The 15653-nt window shown below is 52.4% G+C and overlaps 1 protein-coding gene across 1 annotated transcript; it reads left to right on the top strand.

Moving 5' to 3' along the window:
• Positions 1 to 108: 108 nt before the first annotated feature.
• C20H19orf53 (chromosome 20 C19orf53 homolog) lies at positions 109 to 4151 on the top strand. Its single transcript, XM_054464233.2, has 3 exons — positions 109 to 280; positions 358 to 413; positions 3742 to 4151. The coding sequence occupies exons 1-3, from the start codon at positions 184 to 186 to the stop codon at positions 3886 to 3888; spliced, it is 300 nt and encodes a 99-aa protein (XP_054320208.1). The 5' UTR covers positions 109 to 183; the 3' UTR covers positions 3889 to 4151.
• The last annotated feature ends 11502 nt before the right edge of the window (positions 4152 to 15653 follow it).

Raw genomic sequence — 15653 nt, forward strand, 5'->3', positions numbered from 1 at the left:
GTTCCTAATGTGTGAAAACTCCAGCTGTGATCCACTACCCTTGTGGGATGCTGTCTCTTTAACTGTGCGCCACGTTGTATCCCGTGAGTTCTTGCGTTTTTCCGCCCCGCTGTATCCCATGGTTCCCTGTGCTTTCGGGCTACGGCTGCTTACAGCCCCGCCTCTTCCGCTGCGTGCCGGACCATGGCGCAGGGGCAGCGCAAGTTCCAGGCGCGCAAACCCGCAAAGAGCAAGACTGCAGCGACGGCCTCTGAAAAGAATCGGGGCCCGAGAAAAGGCGGTAAGGAGCGGCCCGGGGACTTGGGGGCGAGGTGGACCCGCGGCTTCCCGGCCTCACGTGAGCACGTCTTTCCCCAGGTCGTGTTATCGCTCCCAAGAAGGCGCGCGTCGTGCAGCAGCAAAAGCTCAAGAAGGTGTGCGGGGGCGAGAGATGGAGCCCGGAGGGCGGCGAGTAGCGAGGGGTGGAGCCCGGAGGACGGCGAGGGGAGATGGGTGGAGCCCGGGGGTCGGTGAGGAGAGAGGGTGGATCCTGAGGACGAGCTAGGAGCGAGGGGATAGAGCCAAGGGCCGCGTTAGGAGCGAAGGAGGGAGCCCGGGGTGCAGAGATGGGTAAGAGGTGGAAGCTGGCGAGGGATAGGGGCTGGGGGATGTGCTAGGGACGAGAGATGAAATCTGGAGGCCGGCGAGGGAAGGAGCACAGGGATCGGCAAAGGGCAAGGGATGAGGCCTGGAGGACTCCGAGCTCTGTGAGCCTCCCTTTTCTTCTTTGTGCAAGGGGTGCAGGAACACCACTTACCACTTCAACAAGGCCTCGTAGAAGCAAGACCTGCGGCGCAAAAAGTGTTGCAGTAACGTCAGCCTCTTGCTGTTACTGTTTCTTTAATGGAACTCAGGAAGACAGCGAGGTGACATGGGAAGGGAATTGAAAGCCCAGCTTTGTAAAGCTAGAACAGCAGAGGGCTCAAAGAAGTGTGAGGTGCGTTGGTTATCGTCATATTTTTTGAGTCAGGGTCTCACTGTTGCCCGGGCTGGAGTGCAGTGGCCCCATTGTAGTTCACTGCAGCCTCAACCTCCTGGACTCAGGCAATCTTTCCGTCTCAGCCTCCCGAGCAAGTAGAATTGCAAGTGCTCGCCAATACGCGGCAAATTTTTTTTTTTTTTGTATTTTTGGTAGAGACAGGTTTCACTATGCTGCCCGGGCTGGTCTTGAACTCCTGGCCTCAAGCCATCCTCCCACCTCTGCCTCCCAAAGTGCTGGGATTACAGGCGTGAGCCACCCTGTGGTTGTTTTTAAGTGCAACATTTATATGTAGATGGGTAAGGTTGAGCTTGTAAAGAAGTTGGAAGGAGATTTAAAACTGGTTTTGGTGGGAGTCAAACCTGGGTTTGAATTGTACTCCACAGAAAACAGCCCTGTGATCTCAAGCAAATTGTTTCATCTCCCCAGAGTGTAGGTTTTCTCAGAACTGGGTACCCAGCGGCCCGCTTACCTCCATGGAATGGGGAATCTCATGATCACCTTGTACTCAGCATGTCCAAAACCAGGTTCCTGATCCTCCCTTCCCATTCTGCTCTCCTTCCCCTGTGATCACTTCCTTCCAGATGCCATAAGTCATCCTTGAATCCCTCCTTTCTCTCACATCCCGGTCTCATCCCATTTGTTTTGTTTTGTTTTGTTTTTTTGAGATGGAGTCTCGCTCTGTTGTCCAGGCTGGAGTGCAGTGGCGTGATCTTGGCTTAGTGCAACCTCTGCCTCCTGGGTTCAAGCAATTCTCCTCCCTCAGCCTCCCGAGTAAGTGGGATTACAGGCCTGCACCACCACACCTGGCTATTTTTTTTTTTTTTTTTTTTTGTATTTTTAGTAGAGATGGGGTTTCACCATGTTGGCCAGGCTGGTCTCGAACTCCTGACCTCATGATCTGCCCGCCTCGGCCTCCCAAAGTGCTTGGATTACAGGCATGAGCCACTGTGCTTGCCCCTATTTTGCCCTTAGAATCAATCCAGAATCCACCCGTCTCCCACCTCCTTGGCCCCTACCTGCTCCCACCCACATCATTTCCCACCGGGACCACTACAGCCACCTTCTCCCTTGTCTCCTGGATCCCACCTGGTCCCCTCACAGAAGCCAGAGGGTGCCCACGAGCACCTGAGTCGGTTCCCTCCCTCCTTGGCTCAGAATCCTCCATGGCTTCTACCTCACCCAGGAAAAAGGCCCAGTCCTCACTCAGCCACAAGGCCCTGCAGAATCTGCCTTCGTCTCCTTCCACCCTCTCCTCTGCTAACTCCCTCTAGCCTTACTGGCCCCTGACCCCTCCTTCCCGGAGCCCTTCCTGGGCTCCTTGTCCCACCCGAGAACTTTTGCACTGGCTGTTTCCTCTGCCTGGATTCCTCTCCCAATAATCCACACTGCTCCCTTCTTCCATCTTGTTTCAAAGAGGCCTGCCTTGATGGTGACCTGTACCCGTCCCTCCTCACTCCTGTTTCCTTTTTGCCATAGCAGCGCTTACCATGCTTTTAACAGTGTAGCATATTACGCCACTGATGCTTATATTGTCCCGATACATGCACTGAATTCCGGCTCCATGACTCCTGCGCCCAGGCACCTGGTTAGCTGTCCCAGCGCTGGTGATCGTGGTCATTGGAACTGTTTCTTTTTTTTTTTTTTTTTTTTGCGATGGAGTTTTGTTCTTGTTGCCCAGGCTGGAGTGCAGTGGTGTGGTCTGGGCTCACTGCAACCTCTGCCTCCCGGGTTCAAGCAATTCTTCTGCCTCAGCCTCCCAAGTAGCTGGGATTACAGGTGCCCGCCACCACACCTGGCTACTTTTTGTGTTTTTAGTAGAGATTGGGTTTCACCGTGTTGGCCAGCCTGGTCTAGAGCTCCTGACCTCAGGTGATACGCCTGCCTTGGCCTCCCAAGGTCCTGCACCCAGCCGGAACTTTTTTTTTTTTCTTTGAGACAAGGTCTCACGCTGTCCCCCAGGCTTCAGTGTAGTGGAACGATCATAGCTCACTGCAGCCTGGACCTCCTGGGCTCGACCACCCAAATAGCTGAGATGAGAGGCACGCACCACCACACTGTGCTAATTTTTTATTTTAGTACAGATGCAGTCTCGCTATGTTGCCCAGGCTGGTGTCAAGTTCCTGGGCTCAAGTGATCTTCCTGCCTCAGCCTCGCGAAGTGCTGGGATTACAGGCTTGAGCTACCACACCCAGCCCGTTGGAACTCAGAGCGGCAGGGCAGGGGCAGTCTGGGAAAGGCGACTGAGCCACCAGTTTGGGGTTCACACTGCTGGTTTTGCCCCACGCCTGTGCCTTACTGGCCAGCTCCCTTGCCAACCCCTCAGATCCTCAGCTTGCCGTCTGCAAAGCAGAGATGACCTGGGGCAGAGGAGGCTGCCCTTGTAGAGGCTGGGACCAGAGGCTGTGGGCACGCTGGATCCCATGCGGTTTAGGGACCTGGGCAACCAGTGCCTCCTGGCTGCAGCAGACTGTTTCCCCATCCATAAAATGGGCGTGAGCAGAGGTTTAGAAGCCAGGGTGCAGAGGTGAGGATTTTTGTGTGTGTGGAGACCCGGGAGAGTGCAGGACTTAAACCCCAGCCACCAGATCCACAGTCAGGTGCGGTTCGAGAGGATAGTTGCTGATCTAGCCCCCTGCGAGCTCTAGCCGGGAAGAGGGTGACTGGTCAGGCCCTGTCTCAGCCCCAGGTCACAATCTGACTGCCCTGTGCTTGTCCCTCAGAACCTAGAAGTCGGGATCCGGAAGAAGATCGAACATGACGTGGTGATGAAAGCCAGCAGCAGCCTGCCCAAGAGGCTGACACTGCTGAAGGCCCCGGCCAAGAAGAAAGGGGCGGCTGCCGCCACCTCCTCCAAGACACCTTCCTGAGGATGCTGGCCCCAACGCAGGCCAACACCCCACCCCCTACCTCCATAGGGGACCTTGCAAGTCATCCCACAGGCTGCACTGTCAGGAAGAGGACCCTGTCCCCCAGCACTGGGCTTCACCTAGAACTTCAGTGGGGGCCAAGGGTGCTGAGAACCCAGCAATGACCAGAAAGATACAGTCACCAACTTCATCTGTCCTCATGCCCCTTCCCAGGTCCTGCCTCCACAGGTTTAACCCAGAACAATAAACCTGGCTTTGTCATCCCTCTTGCAGTCCTGTGTTCGGGTGAGCAGGCCAGGTGAGCCCACAAGTCTCTGTGAGTGACATGGCCTGGCGTGCTCCACCCCACCCCACCGCCTTTAGCAACCACGTGCCCAGGGGACAGCTGGGCTTCTGCACCTCTGGCCCTGAGCCTGAGAGCCAGGAAAGAGTCTTTTCTCCATTTAACCCTGGGTGACTCACTCCCTCCTCCTGGGCAGTCCTCAGCCCTGGGGACACAACCAGAGTCAAGCTGAACATCAGTAGGTCAGATGCCACTTCACAGGACCAAGGTGCTGATTAAACCAGAATACATGCAGAAACCACGTGGTACTACCTGGTTAAAGAGCGCCAACTGTAAGGGAGTCAGGACAGCCAGTGGTAGCGCTACCTATGAGCCAGGCCGCACTGTTGCCCAGGCTGGAGTGCAGTGGCGCAATCATAGCTCACTGCAGCCTCCATCTCCCAGGCTCAAGCAATCCTCCCACCTCAGCCTCCCAAGTAGTTGGAACTACAGGCATGCACCACCATGCCCAGCTGATTTATTGCTTTTTGTAGATACGGGGTCTTGCTAAGTTGCCCAGGCTGGTGTCAACTTCGTGGCCTCCAGCAATCCTGCCTGGGCCTCCCAGAGTGCTGGGATTACAGCTGTGATCCACCGTGCCCCACCAGTTCTAATGCATTACACACGTCATCTAGCAGGATGCCCTGTTTAGGTCCTGCATAACGTTCCAGAGTGGAATTGATCCTGTAGTTGGCAGAGTCCCGATCCATGCTTTCAGCTGACCCTCTGGCTACCTGTCACTGTCACAAGACCAGAATTCACTTCTGCCCATCCTGGAGTTCCTCCACCTCCAAATTGTTTGAGTCTGTTGTGCCACACAGTGCCTACGGAATATTCTGGGATCTTTGGCCTGATAACCTTCCTTTTCTCCCTTCGCTGGATCCAGGTCAAGGTCACAGCACAGGGAAAAGACGGGCTGTAGTCGGGGTGATACTGAACTGCTGTCTTTGGGGAGTGGTACCTGAGCATACAGTCAGCTTCTACCCTGAGACGGGCGGGGTGACTGGTTCCCTAGTGGCTTATCCTCTCCTGGGCACCCCACCTACCAAGGAGACAGAGGTGCTGTGTCACCAGCAGCTACCCCCAGACCCCATCTCAAGTGTGTTTTCTGAGTTCCACACAGTGACAGTCAAGACTTTGCCAATTTTTTTTTTTTTTTTTTTAAGACAGAGTCTTGCTCTGTAGTCCAGGCTGGAGTGCAGTGGCATGATCTTGGCTCACGGCTACCTCTGTCTCCCAGGCTCAAGTGATCCTCACACCTCAGCCTCCCAAGTAGCTGGGATTATAGGCATGTGCCACCACACCCAGATAATTTTTGTATTTTTAGTAGACACGGGGTTTCACCATGTTGACCAGGTTGGTCTCGAACTCCTGACCTTAAGTGATCCACCCACCTCAGCCTCCCAAAATGCTGGGATTACAGGCTATAAAGAGGGGAAAAACAGTTCAGTGGTTCTTCAGTAAGTTCATTGTGGAGTTACTGTATGACCCATCAATTCCGCTCCTAGGTATATTCCCAGGAGAATGGAAGACAGGTGTTCACTTGTAGATTTGCATATCCATGTAAATAGCAGCACTGCTCACAATAGCTAAAAGGTGGACGCAGGCCAGGCGCAGTGGCTCACGCCTGTAATCCCAGCACTTTTGAGAGGCTGAGGCAGGCAGATCACGAGGTCAGGAGTTGAAGACCTGCCTGACCAATGGGGTGAAACCCTGTCTCTATTAAAAATACAAAAATTAGGCCCGGCATGGTGGCTCACGCCTGTAATCCCAGCACTTTGGGAGGCCGAGGCGGGTGGATCACAAGGTCAGGAGATCGAGACCATCCTGGCTAACACGGTGAAACCCTGTCTCTACTAAAAATACAAAAAATTAGCCGGGTGTGGTGGCGGGCTCCTGTAGTCCCAGCTACTCAGGAAGCTGAGGCGGGAGAATGGCGTGAACCCAGGAGGCAGAGCTTGCAGTGAGCCAAGGTCGTGCCACTGCACTCCAGCCTGGGCAACACAGCAAGACTCCGTCTCAAAAAAAAAAAAATACAAAAATTAGCCGGGCGTGGTGGTACACGCCTGTAATACCAGCTACTCAGGAGGCTGACACAGGAGAATCGCTTGAACCCGGGAGACCAAGGTTGCAGTGAGCGGAAATTGTGCCATTGCACTCGAGCCTGGGCGACAGAGTGAGACTCCATCTCAAAAAAAAAAGAAAAAAAAAGTGGACACAGCCCACATGTCCATCTATGGATGAAGGGATAAACTGAGGTCGGTCCTTCAATAGAATATTCACCCTTAGGGAGGAAGGCCAAGTGCAGTGGCTCATGCCTGTCATCCCAACTACTTAGGAGGCTGAGGCAGGAGGATCACTTGAGCCTGGGAGTTGAAGGCAGCAGTGAGCTATGATCTCACCACTGCATTCCAGCCTGGGTGACAAAGCCAGACCCCGACTCTTAAAAAGGAATGAAGCACTGATCCAGGAAACTACAAGAATGAGCCTGAAAATAAACTAAGTGAACAAAGCGAGACAAAAGGCTACATCTTGAATCGTCCCACTTACGTGAAATGTCCCAAACAGGCAAATCCATGGGGGGAGAAAGCAGATGAGTGATTGCCAGGGGCTGAGGGAGCAGGAATGGGGTTTCTTTTCAAGGGGGATGAAAATATCCTGGAGTCAGAAGTGATTGTACAATATTGTGATTATACTGAACTGTGCACTTTAAAATGGTGCATTAGGCCGGGTGTGGTGGCTCACAACTGTAATCCCAGCACTTTGGGGGGCCAAGGCCGGTGGATGACATGAGGCCAGGAGTTCGAGACCAGCATGGCCAATATGGCAAAACCCCAACTCTACTAAAAATACAAAAATTAGCCGGGCGTGGTGGTTAGTGCCTGTAATCCCAGCCACTTGGGAGGTTGAGGCAGGAGAATCACTTGAACCTGGGAGGCGGAGGTTGCAGTGAGCCAAGATGGTGCCACTGCATGTCAGCCTGGGTGACAGAGTGAGACATGGTCTCAAAAAATAATTAAAATAAAATGGTGAATTTTACCACCACCACCCCGCCCCGCCCAAACATGCAGAGAGAAATTTCATTAAAAAGTCCTAACTTAGCATCTTGAAAAATCAGGAATTGGGGCAGTGGAAGCCGCAAGAGATGGAAAGACTGAGTAGTCTGGAGTTTCCCAAGCTGCCAGGAAGGCCCCGCCCTCATTGTTTCTGGAGGGGGAGGGAGGGGCTGGAGGATGAATGAGGCCCAGATCCCAGACTGAGGGATAAGGGTAGCTCTTTCCTTTCTGGGCTTCCCTTTCACAGCCAATCCCCGGCCTCTGTTCAGGGCCGGGAATTGGCTGTTCCAGCTTCCAGGGCACAGCCCCACCTAGGGAACCTGGTTTCTCTGGCTGTCTGACCACCTCAGGCAGTAATTGACTTCTGCCCTTGGTTTTGTTTTATTTTTATTATTTTTTTTTTTTTTGAGATGTAGTCTCCCTCTGTCACCCAGGCTGTAGTGCAGTGGCGTGATCTCAGCTCACTACAACCTCCGCCTCCCGGGTTCAAGTGATTATCCTGCCTCAGCATCCCGAGTAGCTGGGACTATAGGCACACACCACCACACTCGGCTAATTTTTTTTAGTAGAGATGGGAGTTTCACCATGTTGGCCAGGATGGTCTCGAACTCCTGACCTCTGGTGATCCGCCCACCTCGGCCTCCCAAAGTGCTGGGATTACAGATGTGAGCCACTGCGCATGGGCTGTTTTTTTGTTTTGTTTTGTTTTTTGTTTTTTGTTTTGGGAGATGGGGTCTCACTATGTTGTCCAGGCTGGTCTCAAACACTTCTACCTCAAGCGATCTTCCTGCCTTGGCCTCCCAAAGTGCTGGGATTACAGGCATGAGCCACCCAGCTGACTTAAGGCATTTCAGGTAGGGCCACTTGGCTCATTCAGTATTTTTTTTTTTTCAGAGCAGGAATGAAAGTTTATTAAAAAGCTTTAAAACAATAAGGAAAGGAAAGAAGGAAAGTATAACTTAGAAGAGGGCCAGACAGGTAACTTGAGAAACCAAGTTCTCCTCGTTCAGTATTTATTGTGATTACTTTTATATTTTTTTAGAGACAGCATCTTGCTGTGTCGCGACTGCAGTGGTGCGATCATAAGTCACTGCAAACTCAAACTCCTAGACTCAAGTGATCCTCCCACCTCAGCCTCCCTAGTAGTTGGAAGCACAGGCATGCACCACCATGCCCAGCTAATTTTTTTATTTTCTGTAGAGACAGGGTCTCCCTATGTTGCCCAGACCGATTTTGGCCTCAAGCCATCCTCCCACTTCAGCCTCCCAAACTGCTGGGATTATAGACATGAGCCACCACACCCCGCTATCGTGACTACTTCATGCCAACCTCTCTTCTAGGCAGAACTAAGAACTAACATTCAGCTGGCCGTGATGGTTCACGCCTGTAATCCCAGCACTTTGGGAGGCTGAGGCAGGTGGATCACTTGAGGTCAGGACTTCAAGACCAGCCTGGCCAACATGGGGAAACCTGTCTCCACTAAAAATACAAAAATTGGCCGGCATCGTGGCACACGCCTATAATCCCAGCTACTCAGGAAGCTGAGGCAGGAGAATCGCTTGAACCCAGGAGGCAGAGGTTGCAGTGAGCTGAGATCATGCTGCTGCACTCCACCTGGGCGGCAGAGCGAGACTCTGTCTCAAAAAAACAAAACAAAACAAACCTGACATTCCAGTGACAACAGAAAAAAAGGACAACACCAAGTTTGTATCCCCTTCCCATCCAGGCCACAGTCCTCCCTGCCTTTGTGCCTACAGTTCCTTCCCCCGAGACATCACCTCAGAGAAGCCTTCTTTGTCCCCTGCCCCCGGAAGTGGCCTGTTTGATTGTCTTCTTAGCCAGGGTCACTTTCCGTGACTTTCCTCTGTTTCTACTTTGCTTCTCAAGGATCCCGACTCTGTTTGGGGCTGTGTCTCGAGCACCTAGAATGGCTCACAATAGGCACTCTATGAGCAGGTGTTTATTGAATGAAGGAACGGTTCCTTCTAAAACCTTTTGTTTCAGTGAATGAGTTATGATTATTCAATGGTTCATTCAGCCCCTTAGCTATAAACAATACACCCTTCCGGAGTACCTGATTCATATCATTGTCTTTGAACTATTTTACAACTCTGTAAGTTGTGAGAACTGATAGCAATACAAAATAGTTCTTATCTACAGACATGCAAATGTCATATCCTGTCCAGCCTAGAGGTTCAGTTGACAACCCTTATTGCCCTGTGGAAAACCCAATTTGCCTACATTCATAGCTTGATTTCTAAAGTGTCTTTTTCAAGATCAGTCAGTCACCCTGGTTCACACCTGCAATCCCAGCACTTTGTGTATATCTATGTGTGGTTTTTGTTGATGATGTTGTTGTTTTTTAGATCGTCTCCCTCTGTCACCCAGGCTGGAGTGCAATGGCATGATCTCAGCTCAGCGCAACCTCCGCCTCCCGGGTTCAAGAGATTTTCCTGCCCCAGCCTCCCGAGTAGCTAGGACTACAGGCGCGCGCCACCACACCCGCCTAATTTTTGTATTTTTGGTAGAGATGGGGATTCACCATGTTGCCCAGGCTGGTCTCGAACTCCTGACCTCAAGTGATCCGCCTACCTTGGCTTCCCAAAGTGTGGGATTACAGGTGTGAGCCACTGCGCCCGGCCTAATCCCAGCACTTTGGGAGGCCGAGGTGGGCAGATTGCTTGAGGCCAGGAATTCAAGACCAGCCTGGGCAACATAGCAAGACCCTATCTCTGCAAAACATTTTTAAAAATTAGCTGGGTGTGGTGGGGCATGCCTGGAGTCCCAGCTACTCCGGAGACTAAACTGGGAGGGTCACTTGAGCACGGGAGGTTGGGGCTGCAGTGAGCCGAGATCGCACCACTGCACTCCAGCTTGGGCGATGCAGTGAGGCCCCATCTCAAAAACAAAAGTGTCTTTTTCAGACTCTCTTGAACATAACATCTGCCTGTTTCCCACATCAGTGAAATTAAGAGAAAAACAAGGCTAGGTGTGGTGGCTCACACCTGTAATCCCAGCACTTTGGGAGGCCAAGGCAGGCAGATCACCTGAGGTCAGGAGTTCGAGACCAACCTGGCCAACATGGTGAAACCCCGTCTCTACTAAAAATAAATACATTAGTCGGGCGTGGTGGCAGGCATCTATAGTCCCAGCTACTCACGAGGCTGAGGCAGAAGATGGCTTGAACCCAGGAAACGAAAGTTGCAGTGAGCCAAGATCACGCCATTGCACTCCAGCCTGGACAACAGAGCAAGCTCTGTCTCAAAAAAAAAAAGAAAGAAAAAAAGAAGAAACCAAAAAACACAAAAAAGAAGAAACAAACAAAATTTCTGACCTGGTGAACAGGAAGAAATAAACATTTTAGCACCCATTCATCTTTATATGTTAAGGGAGTGGTGACTTTGCCGTCTTCAAAAAATTAGCTTCCAGTCTTTCTATCTAGAATCAGAAAGGCAAGGGCCAGGACGGGGTGGGCTCTGGGTGCCATCTGGCACCGGAGTTGGACACCAGGAGGCGCCTCTAACCGGGGCTAAATCCACCCGCAGGCTGGTGGCGTCTCGAACAGCCCAGGAATCCTGGAATCAGCTCCCTTTGTGCCTCTGATGCCAGCCCCTTCGAGGAGGACCCCAGGGACAAGGAAGGGCTTTCAGGCACTGCAGGTATGGGGTCTGGAATGTCCACTCGCCCATTCCCCCTTCACCTCTCCCCTCAGGCCTCCCCAAACAGCCTCATTTTCCCCTTCACTTTCCTGGGTGACTTTCCCCTCCTGCACTCCCCCAAGCCCTCATTAGTGCTGGAGCCAGGAGCCCCAGACTCCGGAAGAACCCACACCTTGAGTTCTTTGCCAGGTTCTGCCACTTTTTGACTGTGTGACCTTCAAGTCCCTTCACCTTTCTGAGTCTCAGCCTGGGGCCGTGGCTCATGCCTGTAATCTCAGCACTTTGGGAGGCTGAGGCCGGCAGATCAGTTGAGGTCAGGAGTTCAACACCAGCCTGGCCAACATGAAGAAACCTCGTCTCTACCAAAAGTACAAAAATTAGCCGGGTGTGGTGGTGCGCGCCTGTAGTCCCAGCTACTCGGGAGGCTGAGGCAGGAGAATCGCTTGAACCCAGGAGGCGGAGGTTGCAGTGAGCCGAGATCACATCACTGCACCCCACCCCAGCCTGGGCGACTGAGTGAGACTCTGTCTCAAAAAAAAAAAAAAATTAAAACCTTTCTGAGCCTCAGTTTCTCTGTCTGTTACATTGTTACATTGGGATCCCCACTCCCCCTCAGTGTGAGTTCAGGAGCCTAAGGATAAGGGACATACCAATTTTTTTTTTTTTTTTTTTTTTTTTGAGACGGAGTCTTGCTCTGTCTCCCAGGTTGGAGTGCAGTGGTGCGATCTCGACTCACTGCAAGCTCCGCCTCCCGGGTTCACACCATTCTCCTGCCTCAGCCTCCCGAGTAGCTGGGACCACAGGCGCCCGCCACCATGCCTGGCTAATTTTTTGTCTTTTTTAGTAGAGACGGGGTTTCACCGTGTTAGCCAGGATGGTCTCAACTGCTGACCTCGTGATCCGCCTGCCTCGGCCTCCCAAAGCGCTGGGATTACAGGCGTGAGCCACCACGCCTGGCGGGACATACCAATGTGACTAGGAGCTGCGCTTGTGTGCTGGGGGCAGAGCAGTGGGAACCCAAGTCCTGCCATCCCCCGTCCTCTCTGTCCCTCCCTAGCTCCCCTCTCCCAGGGATAGAGGGGTCATTAAATGTGGCTTTTCAAGACAGTTATTGGCCAGGCACTGTGGCTCACGCCTGTAATCCCAGCACTTTGGGAAGCCGAGGCAGGTGGATCACCTGAGGTCAGGAGTTCAAGACCAGCCTGGCCAATATGGTGAAACCCCATCTCTACTAAAAATATAAAAATTAGCTGGGCGTGGTAGCGGGCGCCTGTAGTCCCAGCTACTCAGAAGGCTGAGGCAGGAGAATCGCTTGAACCCAGGAGGCAGAGGTTGCAGTGAGTCAAGATCGCACAACTGCACTCCAGCCTGGGCAACAGAGCAAGCGAGACTCCATCTCAAAAAAAAAAAAAAAAAAAACACTTTGGGAGGCTGAGGCGGGCGGATCACCTGAGGTCAGGAGTTTGAGACCTGCCTGACCAACATGGAGAAACCCTGCCTCTACTAAAAATACAAAATAAGCCTGGCGTGGTGGCGCATGCCTGTAATCCCAGCCACTCAGGAGGCTGAGGCAGGAGAATCACTTGAACCCAGGAGGTGGAGGTTTCCGTGAGCCAACATCGCACCATTGCACTCCAGCCTGGGCGACGAGCGAAACTCCGTCTCAAAAAAAAAAAAGAACACAGTCTTGCCCAAGCCTTTCTCTCCTGCCTCCACCTTCCCCCGCCTCGACCTGGCACGACCACTTCTCCTGGCAGGGCCCTGACATTTTGCCCATGAACTTCTGTTTCAAAAAGAAAGAAAAGAAATGCAAGAAGGAAATCTTGCCAGCTGCGCATGCCGGAGGGGCTGCGTCGTCGCGACCAGGAAGCAAGCGAAGCCTACCCAGCTGGTTTCCTGCCTGAGTCAACGGTGGCTGGGGGTGCTGCATGGGGCTGGCAGAAGGGAGGGAGGGACCCTCAGAAAGCTGGGGTGGAGATATCCACGAGCTGGGGGTCCTGGTCTCCGCCTTCATCTGAGCCCCCAGGGTAGCCTCATCTTCCACTGGTTGAGAGCACACGTGGTTTGGGGTCAGGAGCTGTACATGCCTAGACAGTGAGCTCATGCTGGGCGCGGGCAGGATCAATGTGGCTTCCATTTCCCTAAAGCCCAAGCTTGCTGGCTTTACTGAGAAGGAAGGACGCAGGTGGTTGGAACTACCCCCATCAAACTCCTTTTTTTCCTTTCTTTCTTTTTTTTTTTTTTTTGAGACAAGAGTCTTGCTATATTGTCCAGGCTGGTCTTGAACTCCAAGGCATAAGCGATCCTACCTCCTCTGCCTTTCAAGTAGATGGGACTGGCTGGGCACAGCCCCTCACACCTGTAATCCCAGCACTTTGGGAAGCCAAAGTGGAAGGATCAATCACTTGAGCCCAGGAGCTCAAGATCAGCCTGGCCAACAGAGTGAGACACCATCTCTTCTAAAAAAATTGTTTTAAAAAATTAGCCAGGCATAGTGCTACACGCCTGTAGTCTCAGCTACTCAACGAGGCTGAGGCAGGTGGACCGCTTGAGCCCGGGAGGTTGAAGCTGCAGCGAGTCGTGATCACGCCATTGCACTTCAATCCACGCAACAGAGCGAGACTCTGTCTCAAAACAAAGCAAAACCAAAATGAAGGCCGGGCGCGGTGGCTCACGCCTGTAATCCCAGCACTTTGGGAGGCAGAGATGGGCGGATCACGAGGTCGGAGATCCAGATCATCCTGGCTAACACGGTGAAACCCCGTCTCTACTAAAAATACAAAAAATTAGCCGGACGTCGTGGCGGGCGCCTGTGGTCCCAGCGACCTGGGAGGCTGAGGCAGGAGAATGGCGTGAACCCGGGAGGCGGAGCTTGCAGTGAGCCGAGATCGCGTCACTGCACTCCAGCCTGGGCGACAGAGCAAGACTCCGTCTCAAAAAAAAAGAAAAAAAAAGAAACCCACGTAGATGGAGCTACAGGCATGCACCACCATGCCCAGCTCTCCCTTCCTAAAAATTGCTAGGAAGCAGAGGCAGGCAATAAGCCTGGAGATTTCATCCCGAGGACAGCCCCAACCTCCCACATTGTCCCAGGCAGGACCACTGGGTGGCCTTGGGCAGCTTCCCAACCCCTCTGGACCTCATTTCCCTCGCTTGTAAAATCAGAGGAGGTGAGCAGAATATTCTTCTTTTCCAAATTCTGTGCAGACCCTACCCTTTCCAGCTGTGGACCTTGAACAAGCCACGTGATGGTTCCACGCCTTAGTCTTCTCACCTGAGAGATGGGCTTGATGTTAAATATTAGAGGCCAGGCGCGGTGGCTCACACCTGTAATCCCAGCACTTTGGGAGGTGGAGGTGGGTGGATGACCTGATGTCAGGAGTTCGAGACCAGCCTGGCCAACATGGTGAAACCCCGTCTCTACTAAAAATACAAAAATTAGCGGGTTTGCCCTGTGATCCCAGCTACTCAGGAGGCTGAGGCAGGAGAATAGCTTGAACCCGGGAGGTGGAGGCTGTAGTGAGCTGAGATCACTCCACTGCACTCCAGCCTGAGCAACAGAGCGAGACTCTGTCTCTGTCTCTGTCTGTCTCTCTCTCTCTCTATATATATGTTAGTATCTATTGTTAGAGAATTAAATAAGACATTCTAACCCTCTGATACCCCATTCTGTGTTCCTCCTAAAGTCTACCCACTGGCCTAGAGTGACTTCTCTGATTCAGCATTACAGGACGTACATTAGAGCCCTTTCAAAGCTGGACTTAGCTGACATAGCCATGTATCAGATGCTGAAGAGGGCTGCTGGGAAAAGCCAGCCCTGAGGTCCTGTTTGCAAGGGGAGCACCAGAAAGACATGCTTTTCATTTTTGTTCTGTTTTGTTTTGTTTTTTCTTGAGACAGGGTCTGGCTCTGTCGCCCAGACTGGAGTGCAGTGGTGCAATCATGGCTCACTGCAGCCTCGACCTTCTAGGCTCAAGCAATCCTCCCACCACAGTTTCCTGAGTAGCTGGGACTACAGATGCGCACCACCACAGCCGGTTAATTTAAAAAAAAAAAAATTTAGGCCAGGCACAGTGGCTCACACCTGTAATCCCAGCACTTTGGGAGGCCGAGGCAGGCAGATCACCTGAGGTCAGGAGTTTGAGACCAGCCTGGCCAACATGGTGAAACCCCGTCTCTAGTAAAAATACAAAAATTAGCTGGGTGTAGTGGCGCTCGCCTATAGTCCCAGTTACTCGGGAGGCTGAAACAGGAGAATTGCTTGACCCCGGGATGTGGAGCTTACGGTGACCTGAGATCTCGCCACTGCACTCCAGCCTGGGCAACAGAGCAAGACTCCATTTCAAAATAAATAAATAAATAAATAGGCCAGGTGCAGTGGCTAACGCCTGTAATCCCAGCACTTTGGGAGGCCGAGGTGGGCGGATCACAATGTCAGGAGTTCGAGACCAGCCTGGCTAACATGGTGAAACACCGTCTCTACTAAAAATACAAAAAAATTAGCCCGGTGTGGTGGCACATGCCTGTAACCCCAGCTACTCGGGAGGCTGAGGCAGGAGAATCGCTTAAACCCGGGAGGCGGAGGATGCAGTGAGCCGAGATCGCACCACTACACTCCAGCCTGGGCTACACAGCAAGACTCCATCTCAAAAATTAAAAAATAAATAAATAAATAAACAAACATCTAACAAATATTTAGAAATGGGGGAGGGGGGGGGTCTCACTATA

The sequence above is a fragment of the Pongo pygmaeus genome, chromosome 20 (genome assembly GCF_028885625.2).
Source record: "Pongo pygmaeus isolate AG05252 chromosome 20, NHGRI_mPonPyg2-v2.0_pri, whole genome shotgun sequence".
NCBI lineage: Eukaryota > Metazoa > Chordata > Mammalia > Primates > Hominidae > Pongo > Pongo pygmaeus.

Coding starts and splice junctions, on each gene's coding strand:
- C20H19orf53 (XM_054464233.2), top strand. CDS start 184: ATGGCGCAGGGGCAGCGCAAGTTCCAGGCGCGCAAACCCGCAAAGAGC. Junction 281..357: donor TCGGGGCCCGAGAAAAGGCG/GTAAGGAGCGGC, acceptor GTCTTTCCCCAG/GTCGTGTTATCGCTCCCAAG. Junction 414..3,741: donor AGCAGCAAAAGCTCAAGAAG/GTGTGCGGGGGC, acceptor CTTGTCCCTCAG/AACCTAGAAGTCGGGATCCG.